At 45.8% G+C, this 23,955-nt stretch overlaps 2 protein-coding genes across 3 annotated transcripts in view; one reads left to right on the top strand and one right to left on the bottom strand.

The window, feature by feature from the left end:
* Positions 1–23,732, bottom strand: part of SHISA4 (shisa family member 4) — a 146,459-nt gene extending 122,727 nt beyond the window's left edge. The window contains exon 1 of one of the 2 annotated variants that reach the window (XM_069756420.1): positions 23,459–23,732. In XM_069756420.1, the coding sequence (XP_069612521.1) occupies positions 23,459–23,516 (58 nt within the window). In that variant the 5' untranslated portion in view covers positions 23,517–23,732. The remainder of the gene's footprint in view (positions 1–23,458) is intronic. The other variant, XM_069756419.1, reaches the window with a different exon arrangement.
* On the top strand, positions 16,119–17,988 carry LOC138669712 (mucin-5B-like). Its single transcript, XM_069756417.1, has 4 exons — positions 16,119–16,136; positions 16,216–16,426; positions 16,507–16,663; positions 16,779–17,988. The coding sequence occupies exons 2-4, from the start codon at positions 16,312–16,314 to the stop codon at positions 17,794–17,796; spliced, it is 1,290 nt and encodes a 429-aa protein (XP_069612518.1). The 5' UTR covers positions 16,119–16,136; positions 16,216–16,311; the 3' UTR covers positions 17,797–17,988.
* Positions 23,733–23,955: the final 223 nt, after the last annotated feature.

The raw sequence follows: 23,955 nt of genomic DNA, 5'->3' as shown, positions 1-23,955 counted from the left end.
TCATATACATTTTGGTCACAGCCTTATTTTCAGTGGTAGTTTATGAAACCTGTTTCAGCCGCAAATTAATAAATACACAACACATAATAACAAATAAATCTAACTTTACAATCTAGCGGGGAAAGTGATGTCAGTTGTGATTAACTTATCGTAGAGTTCAAAAAAGTAATTATAGGACAATATTTTAGATGTGTGGTTTACACTAAGCTTTTGTGGAGCTGTAATTTTCCTATAATAACACAGGCAAACCTAAAGTAAATTATGGTCTGTGAAAGGAAAAAGTTGATGCTTTAAGTAACTTCCAGTCATTCTCACAATTACTTATACGTAGATGTTTGGCAAGAAAGGTTAAAATATATGGACACCTCTGGGAGTATTTTTCTATTTTTCCTTAAATACTAATTTTTGACTTAAAGCACCACTCCGTTTTTCTTTATTTCTGAAATGGAGTGGTATCACTAATCCATGTTCTCTGCACCTAATATTATACTCACCAGCAACTTTTTTCAGCTGCTCTCAGCGCCGCTCCGGTCCCAATCCGCCATCTTAGGACAGCAACTTTTGACTGACCAGAAGTCATAGGTCACAAGCTCTTAATGCAAGTCTATGAGAGCCTTATTCTGGCTACCATAGATTAAGTTTGGTAGTGACTACCAGCTTGTCCAGTAAATACTGGAGCGACCTGGCAGGTCACAAACTGTAGAAAACAACCAGAGCGGCACCAAGAACAGATGAAGATGGCAGCAGGTAAATATAAAATTAGGAGCAGGGAACTTAGATTAGTAGCACCACTCCAGTGATAAAATAAGATAAAAAACACGCTGGAGTGGTGCTATAAGCACTTGTATATTTCTTCTAAAGGCCCCGTCACACATAGCGATGCTTAAGCGATCCCGACAACGATACGACCTGTCAGGGATTGTTGCTGCGTCGCTATGTGGTCGCTGGTGAGATGTCACACAGTGCGATCTCCCCAACGACGCAGCAGCGATGCGGCGACCTGTAGCGACCTGTACAACGATGCTATTTCATGACGATTCAATGGGACGTCCTGTCAACGAGGTCGTTGGTAAGGTATCAAACACAGCGATGTGTGCTACCCAGCGGGACCTCAACGATGAAAAAACGGTCCAGGCCATTCCGACACGACCAGCGATCTCACAGCAGGAGCCTGGTCGCTGCTACGTGTCACACATAGCGAGATCGCTACTGAGGTCGCTGTTGCGTCACAAAACTTGTGACTCAGCAGCGATCTCGCTAGCAATCTCGCTATGTGTGACGGGGGCTTTACAAACATTTTTGTAATAGTTTTCATAACGATGTTGAATCATTTAGCATCTGACTCATTTATGTATCACATCACATAGATTGCAAAACAAGGGATTCTCTGGTCAATTAACATTGTTTTTTTTTTTGGGGGGGGGGGGGGGGTTTAAGGCGAAGGAAGACTTTAAGTCCATCTAGTTCAATCCACATCCTAACCTAACATGCCCTAACATGTTGATCCAGAGGAAGGCAAAAAAAAACTCATGTGGCAAACAGTAAGCTCCACATTGGGGAAAAATATTCCTTCCCGACTCCACATACGGCAATCAGACTAGTTCCCTGGATCAACGCCCTATCAAGGAATCTAGTGTATATACCCTGTAACATTATACTTTTCAAGAAAGGTATCCAGTCCCCTCTTAAAAGGGAACCTGCCACCCCCAAAATCGACGGTGAGCTAAGCCCATCGGCATCAGGGGCTTATCTACAGCATTCTGTAATGCTGTAGATAAGCCCCCAATGTATCCTGAAAGATGAGAAATAAAGGTTATATTATACTCACCTGGGGAGGGGCGCTCCGATCTGATCGGCGTCACGATATGGGGCCTCCCATCTTCATAGGAGGACGTCCTCTTCTGGTCTTCACACTGCAGCTCCGGCGCAGGCGTACTTTGTCTGCCCTGTTGAGGAAAGTACTGCAGTGCGCAGGTGCCGGGCCTCTCTGACCTTTTCCGCTGCCTGCACACTGCAGTACTTTGCTCTGCCCTCAACAGGGCAGACACAGTACGTCTGCGCCGGAGCCGCAGCGTGAGGAAGAGAAGAGGACGTCATCTGATGAAGATAGGAGGCGCCGGACCGGACCGTGACGCCCATCGGACCGGACCAGGACCGCCCCTGGGTGAGTATAATCTAACCTCTTTTTCTCATCTTTTAGGATACATCGGGGGCTTATCTACAGCATTCCAGAATGCTGTAGATAAGCCCCTGATGCTGGTGGGCTTAGCTCATCTTCGAATTTGGGGGTGATAGGTTCCCTTTAAATTTTAGTAGGGAATCACTCATTACAACATCATACGGCAGAGAGTTCCATAGTCTCACTGCTCTTACAGTAAAGAATCCGCGTCTGTTATTATGATTAAACCTTCTTTCCTCCAGTCGTAGAGGATGCCCCCTTGTCCCTGTCTCAGGTCTACGAGTAAAAAGATCATCAGAAAGGTCTTTGTACTGTCCCCTCATATATTTATACATTAAAATAAGATTACCCCCTAGCGTTTTTCCAAACTAAATAGCCCCAAGTGTAATAACCTATCTTGGTATTGCAGACCCCCCAGTCCTCTAATAACCTTGGTCGCTCTTCTCTGCACCCGCTCTAGTTCAGCTATGTCTTTCTTATACACCGGAGACCAGAACTGTACACAGTATTCTAAGTGTGGTCGAACTAGTGACTTGTATAGAGGTAAAATTATGTTCTCCTCATGAGCATCTATGCCTCTTTTAATGCATCCCATTATTTTATTTGCCTTTGCAGCAGCTGCGTGACACTGGCCACTAAATGAGTTTGTCATCGACCCAGGTCTTTTTCAGTGACAGTTTTGCCCTGTATTTCACAATTAAGCACATAGTTATACATCTTATTTCTTCTACCCAAGTGCATGACCTTACATTTATCCCCATTAAAGCTCATTTGCCATTTATCAGCCCAAGCTTCTAGCTTACATAAATCCTCCAGTAATTTATATTTGTCCTCCTCTGTATTGATTACCCTGCAGAGTTTAGTGTCATCTGCAAATATTGAAATTCTGCTCTGTATGCCCCCTACAAGGTCATTAATAAATGTTTAAAAGAACCAGGCCCAACACCGACCCCTACGGTACCCCACTGCTAACCGCGACCCAGTCCGAGTGTGCTCCATTAATAACCACCCTTTGTTTCCTATCCCTGAGCCAGCTCTTAACCCACTTACACATATTTTCCCCTATGCCCATTATTCTCATTTTATGTATTAACCTTTTGTGTGGCACCGTATCAAAAGCTTTAGTAAAGTCCATATACACTACGTCCACTGGGTTCCCTTGGTCCAGTCCGGAACTTACCTCTTCATAGAAATTGATCAGATTATTTTGACAGGAACGGTTCCTAGTAAACCCATGTTGATATTGGGTCCTGAGGTTATTCCTCTTCAGATACTCTAGCATAGCTTCTCTTAGAATACCCTCCAGGATTTTACCCACAGTATTGATACTGATGCTCTATCCTTAGGAACGTTAAGGGGGTTTGGTTTCTCCAACTTCCAAAAAATAATATCACTTTTAATGACTACTAAAGTCTCAGAATTATTCAAAGCGGCTTCTTAGATCTAACGTTTGCTTGCATGTTAAAAATAAGTTAAGGGTAATCAAAAAAGTCAAGAGAAGCACAAGTAAAGCCATCTCCTATATGTTCAAAATCTTATAAGGAAGCCATAGTTTTGGGTTTTATTTTTAAAAAAAAGAAAAAAAAAGGAAGTTTAAGTGTTTGTTGAAATAAAGGTGTGTGTGTGTGTGTGTGTGTGTGTGTGTGTGTGTGTGTGTGTGTGTGTGTGTGTGTGTGTGTGTGTGTGTGGGTGGGTGGGTGGGTGGGTGGGTGTGTGTGGCAGGGGCGTAACTACAACGGTCGCAGTGGTCGCCGCTGCGACTGGGCCTGGCAGGTCAGGGGCCCGGCAGGTCAAAGGAACCCGACTCCCACCGCCGCCGCACTGAACTATACTGGCGTCTAGGACACCGGTACAGTTCAAAGCAATGATGGAGGAGAGAGCGTCAGCTGACGCTCCCTCTCCCATCATTCCCCTCTGCCTCTGACACTGCGGGTGCGTGATGACATCACTTCATCGCGCACCCACTCTCTGCAGGACCCAGGCAGTGCAGCATCTGCACAGATGATGGCGACCACCATGATGGCGACCACCAGATCTAACGTTTGCTTGCATGTTAAAAATAAGTTAATCAAAAAAGTTAAGAGAAGCATAAGTAAAGCCATCTCCTATATGTTCAAAATCTTATAAGGAGGCCATAGTTTTGGGTTTTATTTTTAAAAAAGAAAAAAAAGGAAGTTTAAGTGTTTGTTGAAATAAAGGTGTGTGTGTGTGTGTGTGTGTGTGTGTGTGTGTGTGTGTGTGTGTGTGTGTGTGTGTGTGTGTGTGTGTGTGTGTGTGTGTGTTTATTACTGGGTTAGTAATGTCACCTCTACATTACTAACACAAGGACTTGGTGGTAGCTGTAATTTTTGACAAATCACTGCTGTTATCAACCCCGACTACCATTACCCCACACTAGGGCAATCGAGAAGACCGAATGTGATGCGCAACTTCTGTGGCGGCTGCGGGCTGGTATTTTAAGACTGGAAAAACCCCAATAACCAGGGACCTTCGCAAGCCTGATAATATTAGCTCACAGCTGTCTGCTTTACCGTTGCTGGTTTCATTAAATAAGGGAAACCCCACATCGTTTTTTCATTTATTAGGTTAAACAAGCCTAATACGCTGTACAATAAACTCCATTTGAAAGGCACTAAATGATCCAAGTTTATAATATGTAGGGGGTTGTCAGATTATATATCTACAGGATATACAGTGGGGCAAAAAAGTATTTAGTTAGTCAGCAATAGTGCAAGTTCCACCACTTAAAAAGATGAGAGGCGTCTGTAATTTACATCATAGGTAGACCTCAACTATTGGAGACAAACTGAGAAAAAAAAATCCAGAAAATCACATTGTCTGTTTTTTTTAACAATTTATTTGCATATTATGGTGGAAAATAAGTATTTGGTCAGAAACAAACAATCAAGATTTCTGGCTCTCACAGACCTGTAACTTCTTCTTTAAGAGTCTCCTCTTTCTCCACTCATTACCTGTAGTAATGGCACCTGTTTAAACTTGTTATCAGTATAAAAAGACACCTGTGCACACCCTCAAACAGTCTGACTCCAAACTCCACTATGGTGAAGACCAAAGAGCTGTCAAAGGACACCAGAAACAAAATTGTAGCCCTGCACCAGGCTGGGAAGACTGAATCTGCAATAGCCAACCAGCTTGGAGTGAAGAAATCAACAGTGGGAGCAATAATTAGAAAATGGAAGACATACAAGACCACTGATAATCTCCCTCGATCTGGGGCTCCACGCAAAATCCCACCCCGTGGGGTCAGAATGATCACAAGAACGGTGAGCAAAAATCCCAGAACCACGCGGGGGGACCTAGTGAATGAACTGCAGAGAGCTGGGACCAATGTAACAAGGCCTACCATAAGTAACACACTACGCCACCATGGACTCAGATCCTGCAGTGCCAGACGTGTCCCACTGCTTAAGTCAGTACATGTCCGGGACCGTCTGAAGTTTGCTAGAGAGCATTTGGATGATCCAGAGGAGTTTTGGGAAAATGTCCTATGGTCTGATGAAACCAAACTGGAACTGTTTGGTAGAAACACAACTTGTCGTGTTTGGAGGAAAAAGAATACTGAGTTGCATCCATCAAACACCATACCTACTGTAAAGCATGGTGGTGGAAACATCATGCTTTGGGGCTGTTTCTCTGCAAAGGGGCCAGGACGACTGATCTGGGTACATGAAAGAATGAATGGGGCCATGTATCGTGAGATTTTGAGTGCAAACCTCCTTCCATCAGCAAGGGCATTGAAGATGAAACATGGCTGGGTCTTTCAACATGACAATGATCCAAAGCACACCGCCAGGGCAACGAAGGAGTGGCTTCGTAAGAAGCATTTCAAGGTCCTGGAGTGGCCTAGCCAGTCTCCAGATCTCAACCCTATAGAAAACCTTTGGAGGTAGTTGAAAGTCCGTGTTGCCAAGCGAAAAGCCAAAAACATCACTGCTCTAGAGGAGATCTGCATGGAGGAATGGGCCAACATACCAACAACAGTGTGTGGCAACCTTGTGAAGACTTACAGAAAACGTTTGACCTCTGTCATTGCCAACAAAGGATATATTACAAAGTATTGAGATGAAATTTTGTTTCTGACCAAATACTTATTTTCCACCATAATATGCAAATAAATTGTTAAAAAAAACAGACAATGTGATTTTCTGGATTTTTTTTCTCAGTTTGTCTCCCATAGTTGAGGTCTACCTATGATGTAAATTACAGACGCCTCTCATCTTTTTAAGTGGTGGAACTTGCACTATTGCTGACTGACTAAATACTTTTTTGCCCCACTGTATATGTATTCTGTCATCTATCTATTCTGGGGGTTCTGGTTGTGAACTTCCTGTGCTTGCCTCATGAAATTTCGAGGTTCCTTTGAGATGTGTTTGGAAAAATCAGACGGAATACGCATGGTCATGTGTGTCATCTATTTTTTTCTTGCACCCATAGACTTGCATTGTTGAGTCTTGGCTGTTTTATGCGGCCATCTGCAGCCCAATTACAGCTGGGAAAAAAACTCACAGATGAACGCAGCCTGATTGAATAACATTAGTTTGAGTGCAGGCAGCAGCATTCACATCATGGCTACAGTGCATGTGACAATGTCGAGTCCAGTAATTGGCATAGTGATCTCGTGCTGTCTACATCGACATGACTGCTAAACCCAGCGACTGCTGCAGTGGTAACATGCGATGTAGTTATGATGACACCACTGCAGCCCATCAACAAAGACCATCAGCAGAAAGGCATCAGTGATGGCCTAATTTGGTAAATTTATGTTTTTAACCTTTTCAAGCCCTATAAACAAAGAAAATGTAATAACAGTAATCACTAAAACAGCAAGAAGACATATAACTTATATAACATGGAATGGAAACAGATTTTGTTCTTTGAGGCAAGAATGGCATTAGGGGTCCCCTAGATGTCAACATTTTATGGGGTTTCGGTTTAGTAATAATATTGGGAATTATAAAATTACAAATATACATTTGTATAGGCACCTTCCAGCTAAGGCTAAATGACGATATTGGCCGTGAAGTGTGACTGCTACATCGTGGCGCTATGTGAATGGGATGGCATTGTGACATCTACACTCCATTGTACAATTATATACAGTTGTGCTCAAAAGTTTACATACCCCGGAAGAATTTTTGCTTTCTTGGCTTTTTTTTCAGAGAATATGAATGATAACACCAAAACTTTTTCTCCACTCATGGTTAGTGGTTGGGTGAAGCCATTTATTGTCAAACTACTGTGTTTTCTCTTTTGAAATCGTAATTCAGGTGGGGCATTCAGAGCAGAATTTCAATATTTGCAGATGACACTAAACTCTGCAGGGTAATCAATACAGAGGAGGACAATTTTATATTACAGGACGATTTATGTAAACTAGAAGCTTGGGCTGATAAATGGCAAATGAGCTTTAATGGGGATAAATGTAAGGTCATGCACTTGGGTAGAAGTAATAAGATGTATAATTATGTGCTTAATTCTAAAACTCTGGGCAAAACCGTCAATGAAAAAGACCTGGGTGTATGGGTGGATGATAAACTCATATTCAGTGGCCAGTGTCAGGCAGCTGTTACAAAGGCAAATAAAATAATGGGATGCATTAAAAGAGGCATAGATGCTCATGAGGAGAACATAATTTTACCTCTATACAAGTCACTAGTTCGACCACACTTAGAATACTGTGCAGTTCTGGTCTCTGGTGTATAAGAAAGACATAGCTGAACTAGAGCGGGTGCAGAGAAGAGCGATTATCAGAGGACTGGGGGGTCTGCAATACCAAGATAGGTTATTACACTTGGGGCTATTTAGTTTGGAAAAACGAAGACTAAGGGGTAATCTTATTTTAATGTATAAATATATGAGGGGACAGTACAAAGACCTTTCTGATGATCTTTTTAATCATAGACCTGAAACAGGGACAAGGGGGCATCCTCTGCGTTTGGAGGAAAAAAGGTTTAAGCATAATAACAGACGTGGATTCTTTACTGTAAGAGCAGTGAGACTATGGAACTCTGCCGTATGATGTTGTAATGAGTGATTCATTACTTAAATTTAAGAGGGGACTGGATACCTTTCTGGAAAAGTATAATGTTACAGGGTACATACACTAGATTCCTTGATAGGGCGTTGATCCAGGGAACTAGTCTGATTGCCGTATGTGGAGTCGGGAAGGAATATTTTTCCCCAATGTGGAGCTTACTCTTTGCCACATGGTTTTTTTTTGCCTTCCTCTGGGTCAACATGTTAGGGCATGTTAGGTTAGGCTATGGGTTGAACTAGATGGACTTATAGTCTTCCTTCGACCTTAATAACTATGTAACTATGAAAATAAAATGTAATGTCTCAAATAGGGATCCATCAATTCAGCTTAGCAGAAGGGGGGGGTTCGGAGGTGCAATGCTGTGAGCCCCATCCCAGGCTGGTAGAAGGAGGTGCTCAGTGGTAGCCGTACCCTGCATGTGCAGATATCGATCTCGGGAGCAGAGATCTCAATATGCGCATGAGCTGCCTCCAGTGGCCATTTTCCCAGAGTCCACAGTTTTTAACGCCTTAATGACCGCCAATACGTCTTTTAACTGACCTGAGATATAAGAGAATAGCCTCCCCATACAGGGGACAGTCCAGCAGCTGTCGACTATACACTATAGCTGACAACTTGTTGCATCAGCCACGATCAGTGTTGTCACCGTCCATATCTGTTTAACCCCTTAGATGCTGCTGTCAATTATGACTATATCATATAAGGCTATGTGAACACATTGCATTTTTTCCGCGGTGAAAAGGCTTTAAAAAAATGCATCCCATTATTTTTAGGCTATGTGCACACGTTGCAGATTATTTGCGTTTTTTTAGTGTTTTTGCGCTATAAAACTGCAAATAATCTGCATACATTAAGCATCCCATCATTTATAATGGAATCCGCAATCTCTGTGCACATGATGTGCGTTTTTCCGCATGAAAAACGCATTGCGGAAAAATAATGAACCTGTTCATTAATTTTGTGTTTTTTTCGCGGATTTTCCACTGTCTAATGCATTGGGAAATGTCTGGGAAAAACCGCGCAATAAACGTGCAAAAAAAGCATGCGGATTTCATGCGGAAATCTGGCAGAAATGTCTGGATTTCCACAGGAATTTTCTGCATGAATTCCTGAACGTGTGCACATAGCCTTAATGGAATTCCGCATTGTGCGCATGCTTTGCCGCAAAAAAAAAATGCATCGTGAAAAAAACGCAGCATGTTCATTAATTTTGTGGAATTTCGGTGATTTTGCCACTATATGATTGTATTGGGATGCTCCGGAAAAAAACACGAGAAAAACGTGCAAAAACACGAGCGGATTTCCTGCGAAAGGAGTCCGGTTGTGTTCAGGAAAATTCAGGAAAATTCTGCAAACATTCTGCAATGTGGAAACAGAGCCTAAATGTTTAAAAGAGTGCGGCTTTTCCCTCTTTATCCCCATTGGCACCCTGAGATCATGATTGTGTGGTCTTGATGTTTGCCATGGCAATTCACAGCCAAATAGCGACCTTAGAGTCTGTGGGCTATACGGACTTGTTCAAAAGTCAGCGACATTTAGGTGGTAAAATCAACTTTTTAATTTCTATCATACCACTTTGTATTAATTCCTGAAAAATCACCTGAAGGGTTAATAAACTACCTGACCGCAGTTTTCAATATGTTGAGGGGTGCTATTTTTAAAACGGTATCACTTTGGGGGGGTTTCCAATATATGGAAAAGTCACTTCAAACCTGGAGAGGTCTCTAAAAAAATAATTTTGTAAATTTTCATGAAAAAAAATGAAAAATTTCTAATATTTTTTATAAATAAACACAAAACATATCAATCTAAATTTACCATTATCATAAAGTATAATGTGCCACGAAAAAGAACAATCTCAAAATCACTCGAATTTGTCGAAGCGTTCCAGAGTTATAAAGCCACACTGGTCAGATTTTAAAAATTTGGCCCCGTCGCTAAGGAGTTAAAACATGGAAGTGGGGGGGGGCTTTGGGCTGTCATAAAAGGTCGGCAAAATCCCCACCGCTGAACACCCCCTCCAACCAGCATGGGACTTACAGCATCGCACCTCCGAACACCCCCTTCTCCCAGCCCACGGTCCTCAACATCGCCCGCCTCCTGCCATAATCCCCCCTCCTCGGTAGGCTACACTCAGACTATCACACGCAACCCCATTTTCCCAAAAAAATTTTGAGAAAAAAGGTGCATCTTGTAGTCCAACAAATACGGTACCTCCTGGACCCGCCAGCATTCCTCCAATTTCAGCCCTTGTCACCAGCCATTGTCCTGCCATAAACAATGTCACATGACCACCATTCTGACAAAACAGTGATGGCTGCAGAAGATCAGGACATGATAAGGAGGAGGAGGAGCGTTGCCAACCAAGGAACTAACTATAGTTTATTTTATGCTGCACTCAGGGGGTTTTAAGAAAGGGTCATTCGTAGTAACAGGAAACCATCTCTGGGTTTGTTACTGCAGTGCAGCCTATTGTAGAGGCAACACTAAAAAACAAAAGTCTAGAGTCCCTCAACACAAGACATCAGGGAAGGAAGGATTCGATCTGCTGAATTTCCGAGGTTGATTCTTTCTCTTCTCCCTGAAGACAAGCCTTCGCCAGAAGAATCTGGCACAGCTCTCATAGAGAACACAGCAGTGCTCGGCAAAACATTCTTGTATTTGACAGTCAGGGGTAATATCTGTGGGCCGAATGATTGTGTGTCTGGCAGCTTTCTAATGTATTTTGGGTCATAAAGAGGTTTTCCAGTGAAAACATATCACATATTCACAAAATAAGTGATAACCTGCTGACTGGTGCAGGTCCCAGTGGTCAGACGCCCACCAATCGGCAGAGCAGCACTTTGCAGGACCACAAGGAAAGAATGGGCCACAGATCGAACATGCGCTCTGCTTCCCCAGGAATAAAACTTTATTGTAGAAACATTACAAACACATATAGTGATACACTTGGAGGCCCAGGATGTTTGTAGTACATGACAAGGGCCAACTGAAGTATATTGGTCAAAAACACGTACAGCACACGGATTGCGTTTTAAATGGACATACGTAGGTCTTGTAAAGGTTTCATATTATACTGATTGGTGCAGGTCTCGGAGGTCTCATATCCAATCAGCAAATTATCATCTATCCGCAGGAACTTGTTTTCAGGCTTGGAAAAATTGATTACTACACAAATAGTGAGGTCCACAAATACCACAAATTATATACGGTACTCCCGCTTGGCTAAAAATACCTTCTTAGCAATTTTGAGGAGTATTTTTACCCCACTGAAAATTAGGTATATTTCTATCAGAAGGTCATCCAAACCAGGGCCTTATCATTAGCCGTTTATCCAACAGCCTGGCTAAATTCTTCCATGGAAATTGGCTGAGCTAGAAAAAACTCTTATCTTTATCCTCTGGACAAGGGAGAGTTATCCCCAAGAGGTAATCTGCCAAATCATCTTGCAAGTAATTAGCCTTAGACGAATATAGATTAGAATAGAAGCTATGCACGACCTTTAGTATATCCGGGGTCCTGACGGTCATAGTGCCCCCTACATCCCTCAACTGATATACAAAAGCATTTTTTTGCTGTTGGGTGGGGGGTATCTTTGCAAGTAAGAAATCCGTGGGCTCTCCCTCTTCATAGAATTGCTGTTTTAGGCCGGTTTCACACATCCAAATAATTCCAGTACCGTATAAAATCGGTACTGGAGTTATCCGTGTCCGTGTGCTCTCGTGGCACATCAGTGTGGCACACGTGTGCCGCCCGTGTGCCCACTGGGTACCACACGCACCGTGCAGGAGACAGCGCTAAAGTTTAGCGCTGTCCTCCCCACTGGTGCTAAATCCGCGATTCATATCTTCCCTGCAGCAGCGTTTGCTGCAGAGAAAGTATGAATAATAGTGTTTAAAATAAAGATCTATCTGTCTACCCCCCCTCCCACCCCCTGTGCGCCCCCCCGCTGTTCTGAAAATACTCACCCGCCTCCCTCGTTGGCTGTCGCTGCTTCCTGGTCTGGCCGCATCTTCTCCTGTAGGCTGTCACGTGGGGCCGCCGATTACAGTAATGAATATGCGGCTCCACCCTTATGGGAGGTGGAGCCCCATATTCATTACTGTAAATGAGCGGTCCCACGTGACCGCTCATACAGTACAAGGTGCGGCCAGACCAGGAAGCAGCGACAGCCAACGAGGGAGGTGGGTGAGTATTTTCAGAACAGGGGGAGGGAGGGGGGCACACGGGGTGGGAGGGCGGGGGACAGATAGATCTTTATTTTAAACACTATTATTCATATCTTCCCTGCAGCAAACGCTGCTGCAGGGAAGATATGAATTGCGGCTTCAGCACCAGTGGGGGGGCGGGGGGGGGACAGCGCTTAATGTAGCGCTGTCCCCTGCACGGCACACGGACTGCACACGGACAATGTCCGTGTGCAGTACGTGTTTTACACGGACCCATTGACTTTAATGGGTCCGTGTAATACGTGCGCTCCCACGAACACTGACATGTCTCTGTGTTTGGCACATGGAGACACGGTCCGCAAAAAATCACTGACATCTGAACAGATGCAGTGATTTTTATGTGACTACGTGTGTCAGTGTCTCCGGTACGTGAGGAAACTGTCACCTCACGTACCAGAGAAACTGCCGTGTGAAACCGGCCTTAGTAACATACATTTTTTATCGGCCTGTTCTAGTTGGAATGCCCAAAGCTGTTTTTGCAATTCCTTGCACGGTGATAGATTTTCAGGGTTATTGTTTTGTATAAACCGCAACTCAGGATAACAAGATCCCTCGCTCTGTAGCTCCTAAGTCAGAATTCACACCCCCACCAGCTAGCTAGAATACAGCTCCTACAGGAAGACTCCCTGTGGATACAAACCATGAGGTCTGCTTTAAGTCAACTATGATTCCATAAGGAGTTATGGAGATACTATACATCCTCCTGATCTCTGGACTGGACCGAATGACTTCCAGGATCTCGATCCGTTCTTGCACCCAGGGCTATGGAGATACATTGAACAGCTGCTAGAAGCCAGGTAGCAAAGCTGTGGTTGGTTTTAATAGGTAGCAGGAGCCCAGCTGGATCCAATGGTGCCAGAACCGGTTTTGGAGATTAAGGCTGTGTGCCCACGTTGCGTTTTTTTATGCGTTTCTGGCGCAGCGGAAACGCTTAAAAAACGCATTCCCATGCAATCCTATGGGATTCTGCAGTTGCTGTGCCCATGATGCGGATTTTCCCGCTGCGGAATCGCATAGCGGTAGAATCCACAGCTTATTCATTATTTCTGCGGAATCATGGCGATTCCGCCGCCATAGGATTGCATTGAAACGATCACTTTACGCATGTGGCTATGCCTACCATGCGTAAAGTTAGCGCTTCATGTGCGGATGGTACCCGGGTCTGGAGGAGAGGAGACTCTCTCCTTCAGGCCCTGGGTACAATATTCCTATTGAAAAAAAAAAAAAAAGAATGAAAAAAAAGAATAGGGATATACTTACCTTCCGATTGCCCCGGAGTTCTCCCGCCTCTCAGCGGTGCACGCGGCGGCTTTCGCTCCCAGTGATGCATTGCGTCACAAAGGTCCTTCGCGCAAAGCAATCCCTGGGAACGGAACGTATCGGGAACGGAACGTATCGGGAGCGCCGCTAAGGAGATCGGGGGCCGTCGGAAGGCGAGAATAACCATATTTTTTTATTATTATTATTTTTAACATTCTATCTTTTACTACTGATGCTGCATAGGCAGCAGCAATAGTAAAAAGTTGGTCACACTTGTTAAGCACTATGCTTGACAAGTGTGACCAACCTGTCAATCACTTTCCCAAGCGATGCTTTAAATCGCTTTTGAAGCGCAAGCATTCTGCAAGCTAAAAACGCTTGCAAAACGCTTGTGTTTTGCAGGAAAACGCATGCGAATTCCGCATGCGTTTTACCCGCGGCAGGGAGTTGTGGAAATGCTGCGGACATTTCCACAGCATGGGCACATAGCGTCCGTTTCAAACCTCCAGGGAAGGGGGATAAGGACCATCCTGTGGGTAGAAAAGGGTCTGACCAATGAAAGAATTCAATGCTCCTACAGAGCTTGGCCTACTGCTTTTTCTCTGGGTAGGTTGCAACGAAACATTGTGTGGGAAGTACTCAAGAAACAGAGGGGAACACCAGCCTCCCATGTGGCAGCCCCTCTCCCGAAAGCCAGGCCTTATCTGACTTATCTTCTGCATACTTTGTCCTACCACTATCGTATTTGCATATCTGAGCATTGTATATGTATAACCATTGTGTACATAGTGTATTGTCTAGTGTGCCCTTAGGGTACCGTCACACTGTACGATTTACCAACGATCACGACCAGCGATACGACCTGGCCGTGATCGTTGGTAAGGCTGCTTTCACACATCAGGTTTTTTGTTTCAGGCGAATTCCGGCTCTTCCGACAAAAAACGGAATAGAAAACCGGAGAAGACGGATCCGGCATTTCCCCCATTGAATATTATTGGTGCCGGATGGCGCCTGATAGCCAAGCGTTCCTTCCGGTTTGATGCCGGATCCGGCGTCAAGTCGATTCCGGCGTCTGGAAAAAACGTGTACTGGAACGTTTTTTGTCTCCGGCGAAAAAGCCGGAAAGGCCGGATCCGGTCTTTCCGGCTTTTTACAACAATGCATGTCTATGGATGCCGGAAAGCGCCGGATCCGGAAAAAAAAAAAAAAAAAAAAAAAAAAAAAAAAAAAAAATCGGATCCGGCGGCCGTATCCAGCTTTTTACACTGAGCATGCTCAAAAAACTTTGATCAGCCCCCTGGACTATATATAAAGCAGGGCCATGAGGCCTTCAGCCATTTCCAGCCCAAAAGCAGAAGAGCCAACACCCTGCCAAGACGGAAGGAGCCAGAGAGCCTGCCACAGAGCTGAGAGCCTGCCACAGAGCTGAGAGCCTGCCACAGAGCTGAGAGCCTGCCACAGAGCCGGGAGCCTTCCACAGAGTCGGGAGCCGATTCCACAGAGCTGAGAGCCTGCCACAGAGCAGAGAGCCGAGAGCCTGCCACAGAGCCGAGAGCCGAGAGCCTGCCACAGAGCCGAGAGCCTGCCACAGAGCTGAGAGCCTGCCACAGAGCTGAGAGCCTGCCACAGAGCTGAGAGCCTGCCACAGAGCTGAGAGCCTGCCACAGAGCTGAGAGCCTGCCACAGAGCCAGGAGCCGAGAGCCTGCCACAGAGCCGAGAGCCTGCCACAGAGCCGAGAGCCTGCCACAGAGCTGAGAGCCTGCCACAGAGCCGGGAGCCGATTCCACAGAGCTGAGAGCCTGCCACAAAGTCGGGAGCCGAGAGCCTGCCACAGAGCTGGGAGCCGAGAGCCTGCCACAGAGCCGAGAGCCATGTCTCCGGGGAGGCCTCCTCCTCCTCGCCGTCCACGCACAGAGGTTAGTATGAACCAAAGGTAGGTGTGTGTGTGTGTGTGTGTGTGTGTGTGTGTGTGTGTGTGTGTGTGTGTGTGTGTGTGTGTGTGTGTGTGTGTATCATCTATTCTTTTATGTTTCATCGTAGGAAGCTGATGAGGCGGAGTCCCCCGGAGAAGAGGTGGTCCCCGAAGATGAGGGAAGGGGTGGAGAAACCCACGGAGAGGGCTCACAATTGGTATGTATCTGTGATGTATTGCGGAAACACACCCTACACTACACACAAAACATAACACTAGATGCTTACAACAAAATACATAGAAACTGATACTTTCAAACCACACACAACACATACAAAACATATATATCACATGGCACACAACACATAGAATGGCTACCAACAACCCCATAATTTTTTATTTTTGTATTCTAGAGTTCTGAATCTGGTGCCCAAGCAATAGGTCCTTCCAGTGGCTCCCGGGGTCGTCGGCGGCATTCACGTGGCGGCCGTCGTCATGTAGGTTTTTTGTTATTATTTGGGTGCAGGTTAGCAATGTTTCAAATTTGGTGTTAATTTTTTCCCCCTTTTCAAACAGGTTTCACAGCGTGCTCCAGATTCGGACGGTGAGGAGGTCGGCCTTGATATTGACCTCCTCATCGATCTTGTCAGAGACAGGGAGCCGTTGTGGAATATGGGTGACCGCCGCCATGCTGATCTCTCAGTGACCCGTCGACTCTGGGAGCAAATCTGCTGTGAACTGATTCCGAGGTGGGAGGACCTAGATGTTCAGGCCCAGATTCAAGAACGTAAGTATCCTCAGTTCAGTTTTGGTGATGCATTCTAAAATGCTGTTTCTAACCAAGTTGTCTTTCTCCTATTTTAACAGGTGAGCGGATTGTGAAAAGGTGGCGGTCGATCAGGGATCGCTTTAAGAAGGAGTTCAATAAAGAGATGCAGGCCCGGAGTGGATCTGGAGGACGCAGGAGCACGTACAAATACGCAAGGGCCCTGTCGTTCCTCAGGTCAACGATGGTCACCCGAAGGTAAATATTACCCACCACATGCACTAATGTTTTACATGTCTAACCTCTTTTGCTCTTTCAGCCAGGGCCATGCAATGACAGTATATTAATTGTTTGTTTCTCTCTTTTTCCACAGTACCGTTGGGAGCACTCTGGAGCCTGCAGCACAATTGAACACTTCTGGGGCGATCCCTCAAGAGGCCGCCACCGAGGGACACTTTGACAGTGAGGAACCCTCTGCACCTTCCCACTCTGCACCTTCCCACTCTGCACCTTCCCACTCTGCCGATCCCTCTTTCCCATCCACGAGCACTGGAGCATCCTGGCCGGTTCCATTGCATGTAGCTGCTGGTGAGAACATAGCGTTTCCTGTACCCCACCCTTCTGCTGCAGCCACCTCTAGTACACCTGTAGCATCGGGGCGGTTTCGCCAGAGGGGTCAGATACATAGTTATGCTCCCGAGTTCTTGCACCTGAACGCATCGTTCCAGAACTGTCTGAAAGTTTTGTCCGAGCAAATGGCTGCAGGATTCAATTTCATAAATAAAAGTATGCTCGAGATGCATACACTTCTGGTAACGATGCGTTCAGAGGCAAAACAGTCCCCGAACAACACTTTTTTTCAGTCGGTGCTTGAGCAAATGGAGACGCTATCTACTTCTCAGCAGATGCAAGTAATGGAATCCTGCCAGTCTACTCTAGCGCTAATTGCCTCTAGAGCAGATAGTTCTTCCAACCATCCTCCAACTTGCCCCCTTCCTCCACTGTCCACCACTACAGCCAGTACCATCCTCCTGACCCGTATCGCCAAACAGACATTGCCCCATCACGCCCAACTCGCCATCATCCACATCGTGCCCCGTCCCACCAGCCACACCACCAGCCCCGTGCCCCTTCCCACCATCCACACTATCAGCATCCCTCCCGTGCCACTTCACACCCATATGATGATCCAGACCCATACAACTTCCCATCTACTTCATCCTCACCTCCTCTCCCTGCCCACTTCCAACAGACTGTATCACCCTCTTCCCAAACATCTTCTACACACATCACTCATTCTGCCACCCAGTCCTCCCAAAACATTTCGTACACCCCTCCACCCTACCAAATTTCTAACCCCAATCCCACTTTCTTGTCCACCCGCTCAATAGCTTTCTCCACTCCTTCACCCCTAACCGGTGAACATTCTCCACCACCATCACATTCCTCTCTCCACACTCCCACTGTCGAAGTGTCCCTATCAGACAGTGCCTCCGATAGTATCTCCACCCCGACGTATGAAAACATTTAGTACCCCATTTTTTTGTGTGTTACATTGTTAATAAAAGTTTTTGGTTGAAAAATCTCTTGTATTTATTCATTAGGAACAAATAACACTTTTGTAAAAAAAAAGGTTTCTTGGTAACAGTAGAACTTTGGGTATGCACATCTTGATTTAAAAATAAACTCAAACAGGTACCCAACATGGTTAAAAGGTAAACCGAAACAGGTACGCAACATGAGGGTAAAAACCAAACTGGTATACAACATGGGTAAGGTAAAAACAACAGGTACGCAACATGGGTAAAGGTTAAAGTTATTACTAGGTATACACAAAGTGTTTAAACTATATCATCCTGCCAGTGTATTCTTCCTTGGGGTGAAATAAAATATTCTGCAAAGTGATCCCGTATTCTGGACACTGTGGCAGAACTTCTGTATGTATGGATGCTGTAATCCATCAAGGTGGTTTCGGCAGAATGGTCCTCATGGAAAGCTGTTCCTTGGATATAACATAATTGTGGAGGACAACACACGCTTTCACCACCTCATCCACAGTGTTTGTGTTTAAGTTTATGGATGTCAAGAGAACTCTCCATTTGGCGGTTAGGATCCCAAATGCACACTCCACCATTCTCCTTGCACGTGTGAGTCTGTAGTTGAAAATTTTTTTGGTATTGGTTAAACCACGGCTGGAGTAGGGTTTCAAAAGATGCTCTGAAAGCTGAAAAGCTTCATCCCCAACACATACAAATGGCATTGGTGGATCGGAAGTTTGAGGCAGTGGTCTTGGGGGGGGAAATTGAAAGGTTTTTCCATATAAATGCCGCCCCATAGAAGACAGTTTGAAAACTTGCGAATCATTAGAACGACCATACGCCCCAATGTCCACCGCTACAAATTTGTAATCCGCATCGGCGATGGCCATCAGCACGATGGAAAAGTACTTCTTGTAGTTGAAATACTGAGATCCAGAATCAGCCGGTTTCACGATACGGATGTGTTTCCCGTCCACCGCACCCAAGCAATTGGGAAACTGGCACACTTCCAGGAATCTGTCAGCTACTTCCAACCATGTCTGCATTGTGGGATGTGGAATGTATTCTTCATGCAAACAGTCCCACAGTGCACGGCAAGTGTGCCTCACTATTCCTGATATTGTGGAAATGCCCAGTCTGAATTGAAAATGTAGGGAAGACAGGGATTCACCGGTTGCTAGGAATCTGTGAAGAAAAGGAAGGAAGAAATTACTACAAATTCAAAATATCAAATAAAGAGTCCACAACAAAAGTTGATGCAAAAAGAATGCTTACCGAAGAGTCACCATCAGACGCTCAGCTGGGGTAATGGATCACTCCTTCTTATCAGATGTTGAACCCGCTCCACCAATATATCAAAGTTCTCCGCTTTCATCCGAACATAGCACAAAAACTTTTCAGGGTCACCTCGAAGCTCCATATACAACGTTGAAAAGACTCCCCGGGTCATTCTCTGTGCCGTGATGGGGTGGATCCACAAACGGCGGCGTCGCAGACGCATGACACGCTGTCTCTCTTCCTCTTTCTCAAACACAATAGCTTTTAATCGATTCGCCTCTGTGATGAAATCCACGTTGTTCTGCAGAATCTTTGCAATAATGCCCTCCATCTTGCTCTGTAGCTTGCTCCTCTCCAACCCGTCACAGATGTTAAGAACACTGTATATATAGTTTTCAGCCGGCCAATCACCTTTTTAGCCTTTCAGGGGGCGTTTTTTAAAGCCGGATCCGTAAAAAAACGGAAAGAAAAACGGACGAAACGGATGCGACCGGACGAGCCGGATCAGGTTTTTTGCCGGATCCGGCTAAAAAACCGGATCCGGCTCGTCCGGTTGCATCCGGTTTCTTTAAAAAAAAAACGGATCCGGTGATGCGGCGCGACGCCGCATCCGGCAAAAAACCTGATGTGTGAAAGCAGCCTAAGTCGTAGTGTGGTCGCTGGAGAGCTGTCACACAGACAGCTCTCCAGCGACCAACGATGCCGAGGTCCCCAGGTAACCAGGGTAAACATCGGGTTACTAAGCGCAGGACCGCGCTTAGTAACCCGATGTTTACCCTGGTTACCAGCGTAAAAAAAAACAAACAGTACATACTTACATTCCTGTGTCTGTCCCTTGCCGTCTGCTTCCCGCACTCACTGACTGCCGGCCGTAAAGTGAAAGCACAGCACAGCGGTGACGTCACCGCTGTGCCCTGCTTTCACTTTACGGCCGGCAGTCAGTGAGTGCGGGAAGCAGACGGCAAGGGACCTGACGGACACCGGAATGTAAGTATGTACTGTTTGTTTTTTTTTACATTTACGCTGATAACCAGGGTAAACATCGGGTTACTAAGCGCGGTCCTGCGCTTAGTAAACCGATGTTTACCCTGGTTACAAGCGAACGCATCGCTAGATCAGTGTCACACACACCGATCTAGCGATGACAGCGGGAGATCCAGCGACGAAAGAATGTTCCAAACGATCTGCTACGACGTACGATTCTCAGCAGGATCCCTGATCGCTGCTGCGTGTCAGACACAGCGATATCGTAACGATATCGCTGGAACGTCACGAATCGTACCGTCGTAGCGACAAAAGTGCCACTGTGTGACGGTACCCTTAGGGTATGTGCACACATTGCGGATTTTGCTGCGGATCCGCAGCGGTTTTGACTCTGCGGAGTCGCAGCTGTTTTCCACAAGTTTACAATACCATGTAAACCTATGGAAAACAAAATCCGCAGTGCACATGCTGTGGAAAAAAACGCGCGGAAATGTAGCGTTGTTTATTCCACAGCATGTTCAATCTTTGTGCGGATTCGCAGCGGTTTACACCTGCTCCATAATAGGAATCCGCACAAAAAAACGCATAAAATCCGTGGTAAAACGCATTGCTTTTTACCTGCGGATTTCTCAAAACAGGTGCGGAAAAATCCGCAGAGGTCCCATGTACACATACCCTTAAGGGAATTAAATATATAATTTAACCTTGAACTGCTTTTATCTCTATCCACACGTCCGTTTCTTGGTTTAACTTTCCATTCTACTGGGACTGGTTTCTGGCCCGATATAATCCCATTCACAGACTGGGCTTATATCTAATGCTGGTGGCAATCCTACCGGGCTGACCAGGCGCTATTTCACTGGGGCTAGTGAACGGGGCCTCTCAGCCTGTCAGGGTTGTGGGCGAGTGTGGTGCCACGTCAGTGACTGTGTGGGCATCTCACTCCCCGTGCCTCCCTGGGCAATTGTGGACAGGGGGTGTCTGTGTGAAACTCTACCAATCTGACCTTACGTGACCCCAGGTGGTGTGGAACGTCACGATGGTACAAGTGGGGAAACCACACTACGTGATCCCACTGACATAACAGTGACATCAGGCGGAGTGGCGAGGTGCGGGTCCTTCACAACACTCATGAGAATGTGGCTTAACCCCTTAGGCTGGGTTCACACTGCATTGTATAAACTTGTTTTACGGACTACCTTACACCGCGGCATAAGGCGGTGTAACGTAGTCCGTTAACGCCGCCATTACTTGCAATGGCGAACGAATCACTAGCGCACGCCCACAATGGGTGTGCGCTAGCGATGTGCCGTCATTGAGTGACGGACCCGAGACGCGGGCTGCAGCGTTTCCGGGTCCGTCACTGCTAGCGCAGATGGAGGTAGCAGAAGCTCCATCTGCGCTAGCGCAGTGCCAAAGTCGGCACTTGCGTTAGTGCAGTCCGTTTAACGGATTTGTTGAACGGACTGCACAACGCAAGTGTAAACATAGCTTTAGTGATGGAGCCAAATTTTTTAAAGGGAACCTGTCACCTGAATTTGGCGGGACCGGTTTTCGGTCATATGGGCGGAGTTTTCAGCTGTTTGATTCACCCTTTCCTTACCCGCTGGCAGCATGCTGGCCGCAATATTGGATTTAAGTTCATTCTCTGTCCTCCGTAGTACACGCCTGCGCAAGGAAGATTGTCTTGTGCAGGCGTGTACTACGGAGGACAGAGAATGAACTTAAATCCAATATTGCGGCCAGCGGGTAAGGGAAGGGTGAATCAAACAGCTGAAAACTCCGCCCATATGACCGAAAACCGGTCCCGCCAAATTTAGTTGACAGGTTCCCTTTAAATCTGACCAGTGTCAATTTATGTGGTAATAACACCTGAATGTTTCAATAAATCCCAGTGAATTTGAGATAGTTTTTTCGTGGCACATTATACTTTATGATAATGGTAAATTTAGGTCGACATTTTTTATAAATAAACACAAAACATTTCAGAAATTTGACAAATGTAAACAAATTAGCATTTTTCAAACTTTGAATGATTATCCTTTTAATCCAGATAGTCATACCACAGCAAAGCATTAAAATAAATAACATTTCCCTCGTGTTTGCTTTACATCAGCATCATTTGTAAAATGTTATTTTATTTTGTTTGCATTTTAGGGGGTTTAAAAATGTAGCAGCAATTTTTCATTTTTTTCAAGGAAATTTACAAAATTAATTTTTTAGGGACTAATCCAGGTTTGAAGTGACTTTGGGGGTCCTATATATATCGGAAAACCCCTAAAAGTGATACCATTTTAAAAAAAAAGCACCCCCTGACATATTGAAAACTGCTGTCAAGTAGTTTATTAACCCTTCGGGTGCTCTTTGGGAATTAATGCAAAGTGGCATGATAGGAATGAAAAAGTGTATTTTTACCACCTAGATGTCGCTAACTTCTGAAAAGGCCGCTGTAGCTGGGAGACTAAGGCCGCTTTTGGCCGTGAACTGCCATGGCAAACATCAGGACAACACAATCATGATCTCAGGGTGCCGATGGGGATTAAGAGGAAGCCCCCACACTCTGTTAACCATTTATATGATAGTCACTATTGACAGCAGCATGTAAGAGGTTAAACAGATATGGACAGTGCCAACAGCTGCTGGATTGTCACCTGTATGGGGAGGCTATTCCCTTATATCTGAGGTCAGTAAAAAGACGTATGGGCGGTCATTAAGCGGTTAAGTCTGGATTCACACACACACACACAACAGGTTTGTTGCAAAAAACGTCCAACTGAAAATCCATTTCACACATCTGCACAGGGTTAATTCTGCCCCATGGGTATTGCTGATAATCCAATGTTCCCCGCCCTTCTCATGCGAAGAGCCATGACCACTGCCGCCAATCACTGCTCATTCTGGTCCCATGCCATCCCTGCTAAGGCTAGTGATTGGCTGCAGCGTTCATGTGCTGTAGAGTGGCAGCTCTTTATTATGGCTGCTCCCTGGAGGACCCCCTCTAAATGGCAATAGCTTATTATTGAGACCACCCCACGGTGTGGAATACACACGGCTGCGGGTCTACTCACACAGAACCATTTGGGTACAATGCTATTCAAAGGCACCGAGACCCCACGGTGACGTCACAGCTAGTATGACGCACAAGTTCAGCTCAGACACACGTTATATGTCGTCACCCGCACATACACCACACAAATGGCCCTACAGCCGACACAAACTAACGACACGCAGCTGTACATAGAGAGCAGCTCACCGATGGGTGACAAGGCGGAAAGCACAATGCAGGCGGCACCAAGCAGCGGCGCTGCCATCTTCCGTCTCCAGCAGAACTGATGAAGTATTTGAGGCCAGACGCGGCAGGTACGGCTGATGACGTAGGAAGACACTCGGTCACATGACCTCTCGTGTTGTGTGCGGCGCTGAGACGCAAGGAGTGGGAGACGGAGTCAGTCAGTGTGCCACTGCCGCGTCTGGCCTCACGGCAGGATGCGGCTTCAGCACGCAGGCAGTAATGGCGGTCTGGAGGTGCTGAGGAGAATACTGGGGAACCCAAATCCCAGCACGAACTGCTCAACCCCCAGTGCTGCCCAGTCTGAGGGGGCTTACTAAACCGTGTTACTGCAGGCGGTATATGGGCCCTTTGTGGCCATTATCCACCTCTTGTTCCCGCCAGTCCAGCTGAGGGGCCTTGTAGGACCCTGATGCTCTTGGTTCATTAGGAGGCACACTGCTGTGAATGGTTTGGGGGCG

This window comes from Ranitomeya imitator, chromosome 3 (genome assembly GCF_032444005.1).
Source record: "Ranitomeya imitator isolate aRanImi1 chromosome 3, aRanImi1.pri, whole genome shotgun sequence".
Taxonomy (NCBI): domain Eukaryota; kingdom Metazoa; phylum Chordata; class Amphibia; order Anura; family Dendrobatidae; genus Ranitomeya; species Ranitomeya imitator.
The sequence above is the reverse complement of the archived record's forward strand: the minus strand, read 5'-3'. Positions and strand labels throughout refer to the sequence as shown.